At 35.0% G+C, this 6,752-nt stretch overlaps 1 protein-coding gene across 6 annotated transcripts in view; it reads left to right on the forward strand.

The window, feature by feature from the left end:
* Avl9 (AVL9 cell migration associated) overlaps positions 1 to 6,752 on the forward strand; it is a 57,091-nt gene that overhangs the window by 20,753 nt on the left and 29,586 nt on the right. For 3 of the 6 annotated variants that reach the window (XM_048786449.1, XM_015490206.2, XM_015490205.2), the window contains exons 5-8: positions 1,021 to 1,110; positions 1,994 to 2,060; positions 3,068 to 3,108; positions 5,466 to 5,504. In XM_048786449.1, the coding sequence (XP_048642406.1) occupies positions 1,021 to 1,110; positions 1,994 to 2,060; positions 3,068 to 3,108; positions 5,466 to 5,504 (237 nt within the window). The remainder of the gene's footprint in view (positions 1 to 1,020; positions 1,111 to 1,993; positions 2,061 to 3,067; positions 3,109 to 5,465; positions 5,505 to 6,752) is intronic. The other 3 variants (XM_048786446.1, XM_048786447.1, XM_048786448.1) reach the window with 3 other exon arrangements.

Consider the following 6,752-nt stretch of genomic DNA (forward strand, 5'->3'; position numbering starts at 1 on the left):
AGAAGGGTGGCCTATATAATTGTCATTATTATCTTTATAACAACATTGATATATTTGCTTTTTTCATTTACAAGTAAAGACATCTCAGAGAAACAATATCTAATTCTCATAAGACATGGAATTGATAAAAATCAAGGTGAAAATCCAGTTTTTATCTGTCTCTAAAACAGATATGGATAGGAAGAGCTCGCTCACTCAGTCTGGTTGTTCACAGTACATTGTAGCCTGTATATAAAAATATGGTAATAATAATACACTAACAGGAATATTGGGGGAAAACTATTCCAGCATGACTTATTTTTAACTAATTAGAATATATATCAGTCTGTGCATCCTAGAAAAGGACATACAAATGACAAAACATCTAAAAAAGAAGATTAAAAAGATGGATGCAGTAAAAGAAGATCTTATTTAGAAGAAATAAAAATTATATAGCTTCATTCAGGTGTACAAAGAATATTATGATAGAAGACAGATGAGTTGTTCTAAACTTTTCCAGAAGATAAAAAAGGGGAAATGAACTTAAATTAAATGATGAATATTCAACTAGAAAAAAGAATAAGACTGCCTTGAGGATGATTAAGTGTTGCCACAGGCACACCAAGAACATGTGCACAGTGAGAATGCGTTTTAAATCTAATGTTGGGTGCCTTCTACATGTCAGTACTCTACTGTTTTTATCTGTTATTTAATCCTTAAACAACTGTGAGATGCAGTCTTGTTATGCCTGCGTTCAGCTTAGCAAGCAGGTGTGAGTGGTTGAGTGCCCAGAGTTAAGCACTGTCTGAGCCCACACTTTGACTCACTGTACTGCCAGGGCACTAGACACCTTCCCCTGCGGTACAAGAGCAAGTATAGGGGACATCTCAGCTTCCTGCTATGAATTAATAATAAGGGCCATGGAGTTGACAGTGATTTTCATCTCTCTCTTCTGTTCAAGTTAAAAAGTTGTAGGGGTTTGTTGTTTGTTCTTGTTGTTTTCTATTATAAACCTAATGGTAATTTCTCTTTTCTATTAAGCCCCTCTATGGCTTACTTCAAGCGAAACTTCAACTCATTACACATGCATATTTCGAAGAGAAGGATTTTTCCCAAATTTCCATTCTAAAGGTAACCTTATGCCCCTGACTAGATGTGTTTAACTGAAGGTAGAGTTCATGAATTAAATGCATCTTGTCAGTAACACTGTGAAGGATAATCAATTATTAGCTTAAGAAAGAAACTCTCTGAAAATCCCTTTACGGTAAAACATTGAAGTACTGGGAATCTACCCAAATACTTAATTTAACAAAATTGTGTTTTTTAGGAAATATGACTATAAATAACTAAATGTTTCTTTTAATAACTTTTCTTATTAATAAACTGTACAGTGTGTTTATATATCAAGCTTCTTGTTCCTAATTCTCATAAACCAGAGAAACCATAGGATATTTTATTAAAGATGGATAACGTGTTTTTCTCAAGGCTGTCATTCACCATACAGATGATGGATCTCTCCTAAATACTGATAAGAGTAGGACAGTTAGGAATTTAGCAAGGAAGCAGAGGGAATTCATCCTAAATGTTCATACCACCATGTGAATGAATCAAGCTCTAAAATAGAAGTAATACCCTGATAGCTATTTTTAAATTATTATTTTTAGGTTGTAGATGAACACAATACCTTTATTTTATTTATCTTTAGGCTGAGGATCGAACTCAGGGCCTTGCCTATGCTAGGCAAGCACTCTACCACTGAGCTACAACTCCAGCCCATCTGATAGCTTTTTTCACGCTTGTATCAGATCTCTTATGATAGCTCTCATGTCTGAAAAAGAAGGAATGAATGTTGAAAACTGGCAAGATTTCAGAGAGACCTTGATGGTTCTAAATCTAGTACCTGACAAAATAAGATGTCTCAGTTTATAAACCAACTATCTTCTGATCAGTGTATTTCTAACTCATTGTCAAAAATGATAATAAAGTATTCTAAACTCAAGTTTTTATTTCATAGGAGCTTTATGACCATATGAATAGTTCCTTGAGTGGAACTTCATTAGAAGGATCCCAAGTATATCTTGGTAAGTAACATTTTTATAAGTCAGAAGAAATGCCCTCATTTCTTTTTGTTCAGCTAACTAAAATGCATGTGAAACTTTATGATCAGAATTACATCTGTAAGTGGGACCTAAATTTAAATTCTTCAATGTATGATACTGCTTTTTCCTTAAATATCCTGTTAGGCATTGTTGTTTTTTATTTACTTATTTATTTTTGTACTGGGGATTGAACCCAGAGATGCTTTGCCACTGAGCTACATCCCCAATTTTTTTTTTTTTTTTTTTGAGACAGAGCCTTACTAGGTTGCCCAGGCTGATCTTGAACTTGAGATCTTCCTGCCTCAGTCTCCAAATCACTGGATTACAGTCATGAACCACTGCACTTAGCTCAAACTGTATAAATTTTAAACTTGTATAGTTTGCTTATACAATGGAAGAAGATATTAGACCTGCACTGTCCACAGTAGCAGCCACTAGCAATGTATAGCTATCTACATTTAGATTAAAATAAATAAAAATTAGATAATATTTAAAAGTCAGTTTGTCAGGCTGGGGACAGTGGTGAATGCCTGCAATCCCAGCAGCTCAGAAGGCTGAGGCAGGAGGATCAAAAGTTCAAAGCCAGCCTCAGCAATTTAGTGAGCCCTAAGCAACTTAGCAAGATCCTATATCAAAATTTAAAAAGGGCTGAGGACAAGGCTCAGTGGTTAAGCTCTCCTGAGTTCAATCCCTGGTACCCGAAGTCAAAGTCAGTTTGCCTGTCACACTTGCCTGATTTCAAGTATGTAGTGACCACATGTGGCTGCTGTACTGGACAGGGCAGGTTTAAAACATTCTAAAACATTTCTATCCTTACAGAAAGTTCTATTGGATAGTCCTGTTTCTAAGCGTATGTGTATTGAATTAAATATTACATAAATATTTGAATATTTGCATTATCTGAGTTTCTTTTTTAACCTTCTCTTCCTAACTTTCAACAAAAACAGTATAACTATAGTCACAGATTAGCTTTTTTGTTAACATTATAGGTCTGTCTCCTCGAGATCTTGTCCTTCATTTTCGACACAAGGTATGATACCTTCTTTAATTTATGATGTACTAAAATGGGAGACACTGTTTTTACTGTGTTTATTTTAATGGCAAATTCAAGAGTACTGCATCAAATAGAGATTGTTTCACGCTTGTATCAGATCTCTTATGATAGGCATTACTCTTAGTTCTTCTAATATAGTGTTTCATCTTATAACTATACCAAGTTGAAAGTGTCAAGAATGCTTGTGTCAGAGGACTGGGGCTGTAGCTCAATGGTAGAGCACTTGCCTAGCATTAGAAGTAACCAATTCTTTTAATCGTCAGGATAATTTTTGTCTGTTTTTGAGCAGATGTTTTCTTGCTCCTTGGATAGCTGTGAATATATGAACGTCTCATCAGTAATGTGGGCACTGCCCAAATGGAAATCAGCATGTCTGAGGCACTGGATTCAATTCTTAGCACCACATATAAGTCAAATAAAGGTCCATCAACAACTAAAAAATATTAACAAGAAAAGAGTGCTTGAATCAGAAATTTCTAAAGGAGCGCATACTCTGTTTACTTCTTATGATATAATGCATTTCTCTTTGTAATTTCAGCTATAATGACATTAGATTAAAAAGAACATGTTTTGATCTTGCGGAGTAGTTTTTGTTGTTCTACTTAGTTATTCATGACGGCAAAATACATATAAATTCATTATATGCAAATAGAACACAATATTTCAATTCTCTGGTTGTACACATGTAGAGTCGCACCATTTGTACAATCATGTATGTACCTAGGGTAATGATATCCATCTCATTCCACCATCCCTCCTGTCCCATACCCCCTATAATCTTACAGAATATTTTGTGTTGTCATAAAAATGGAACATTTTCCAGTAAAATATCTATCTTTATCCTTTCTGATCTTTTTTGTTTTGTTTTGATGTGAGGATTATGATCTTCATTGTTAAGGCATATGTTGACTAGGACATACACATGTCATTCATTTATCAAACTTTTTTTTCAAATTTATTCATTCTTATTGATTTATTTTGACTATACATAAAAGTGGGATTCTGTCACAACACATGACTAAATCATTCAGGTTGCTCCAAGTAAATTTGGGTTGGCACAAAATAATCACACAAAGACAGAGAAAATACCTTTTTCTCAGGGTCCAGTGACAGCTCTCAACCTTAGAGGTCTGTTGGAAAGAGAGGGAGCCACCTGAATTTTTTATTTTGATAGAGGGGGCACAAGGGGAGGTTCAAAGGAATGTTTCCAAATAAGGCAGAGGGTCAGGTTTCAGGGAGTTAAGTCTCGCTTCATGATGTCTTGTTGTTAGTAGATTTATTGACATCTTGGCAAGTCACCCCCATCTCAGGTGCTCTGTGGGATCAAAGGCAGAGAGAGAGGAAAGTGCCTATGTTTGTTGCATGGCCCAAAGAGCACGCAACATCAGGCCAATCCTCCCATAGGCTCAAATACTCATAGTTCACACACACAGCCCATGGCTGGCCTGTGACAGGATTCATTGCAACTTAGTAGCTAACATTTGATAAATTTCTTTCCCCTTTTCCCTCCCCTTCTTCCTTCTCCTGAACCCCTTCCTCAACTCTGCTAGTATCCCTCCTATTTTCATGAGGTTCCCTTTTTTAACTTTTTTTTTTCTAGCTTTCATGTATGAGAGAGAAAATATGACCTTTGATTTTCTGAGTCTTATTTTGCTCAACCTAGTGCTCTTCAGTACCATCCCATTTTCCAGCAGATTTTTTTTCTTAATAGCTAAATAAAACTATTATGTATGTATCCCCTATTTCCTTTTTTTAACCATTTATTGAATGACACCCAGAAATAAATGAATAATCCCTGCCCTTTAAAAACTTACACATATTCAAGCAAAATGGCAACATTCCTTCCAAAAATGATCATTTCATTTGAAGATTTAAGTTACGCTCACAAATTTTTAGAGAACATAGGTAGTTATCTTATTATAAGGATACAGGTAGCTGGGTTTTGGTGGTATACACTTGTAATCTCAGCAATTCAGGAGGCTGAGGCAGGAGGATCGCAAGTTCAAAGCCAGCCTCAGCAACTTAACAAGGCCCCAAGTAACTTAGCGAGACCCTGTCTCAAAATAAAAAATAAAAAGTCTGGGGATGTAGCTCACTGGTAAAGCACCCCTGGGCTCAATCCCTGGAACCAAAATAAAACAAACAAAAAAGATACTGGTATATATTTAATTTCTTGGTATGAGTTCATAGTTTTTTATATATTTTTTAAAAGTGCTGTAGTTACTTAATATTAATTAAATGATCTATGATTGTGTTTCAGGAAGGGAAACAGCAAATGATTAAAACACTTGAGTTTCTCATTATAAACAGTGTTTCTTTTTTCCTTTCTGCAGGTCTTAATCCTGTTTAAACTAATTCTTCTTGAAAAAAAGGTGAGAGAAAAGATGCAATACTTATTACATTTTTTACATAAAAAAGGAACAGATGATAAAGTATTAACACATTTTTGGCCTATCAAATTGTGAGCTGAAGCATATATTCTTTTTCACTGCCATAGAAGGGTAAATTCATGCATTTCTTCTGGAGGCAGTTTGATCTTGCCTCGAACTTGCAATCCTCCTTCCTCAGTCTCCCAAATAGCTGGGATTACAGGTGTGCACCATCATGGAGGTCTATCTTACCTGTTTTAAAGTGTATAATTCAGTGGTATTAAGTACCTTCACTTTGTTGTGCATCTATCACTGCCATCTATCCCCATAGACCTCTTTTCATCATACAAAACTGAAACTGTGCGCCTATTAAACAGTAACTTTCCATTCTTCCTTTCCCTCTCTACTGGCAACCACCATTTTACCCTCTGTTTCTGAATCTAACTACTCTAGGTTCCTCATATAAATGGAATTATACAATACTTGTTGTGTGAGTGTACATGGAGTGTGGGGTGCTAGAGATGAAACTCAAGATCTCATGCATGATAGGCAAGTGCTATAATGTTGAGCTACATCCCAAACCCAGTATTTTGTCTTTTTATAACTGGGTTTATTTTACTTAGCGTAATGCCCTTGAAGTTCATGCATATTGTAGCATGTGTCAGAATTTTCTTTCTCTTTAAGACTGAATAATATTCCATGTAGCTATACTATAAATGTTTATCCATTTACAACAAAAGTACATTATTCAATGTGTAGTTGTTACTGTTCTTCTTTAACAGACAGGCAGACATTTAATCAAATACCTATAGAGCTAAAGAGTGAGTGTATCCATTTACTTTTGGAAGATTTTCCTATTATAAGATTACTTTAGGGCTGGGGTTGTGGCTCAGCTGTAGAGCATTCACCTAGCACGTGTGAGGCGCTGGGTTCGAGCCTCAGCACCACATAAAAATAAATAAATAAAATAAAGGTTAAAAAATAAAGATTACTTTAAAATTTATACCTTGATTCTGGGCTTTTCTGAATTTGTGTTTTAAATTACAAAAGAATCTATTAATATATAATTTAATTTTTTTCTTTCTTTTGTTTGTGCTGGGGATTAAACCCAGAGCCTTTCTCATTCTAAGCATGCATTGGCCACCACTCAGCTACACCCCTTAGCCTGTGATTTCTTTTTTTTTTTTTCTTTTTTTTTTAAGAGAGAGAGGGAGAGAATTTTTTTTTTTTTTTTTTTTTTTTTTTTTTTTT

This window comes from Marmota marmota, unplaced genomic scaffold, assembly GCF_001458135.2.
Source record: "Marmota marmota marmota unplaced genomic scaffold, marMar, whole genome shotgun sequence".
NCBI classification, from domain to species: domain Eukaryota; kingdom Metazoa; phylum Chordata; class Mammalia; order Rodentia; family Sciuridae; genus Marmota; species Marmota marmota.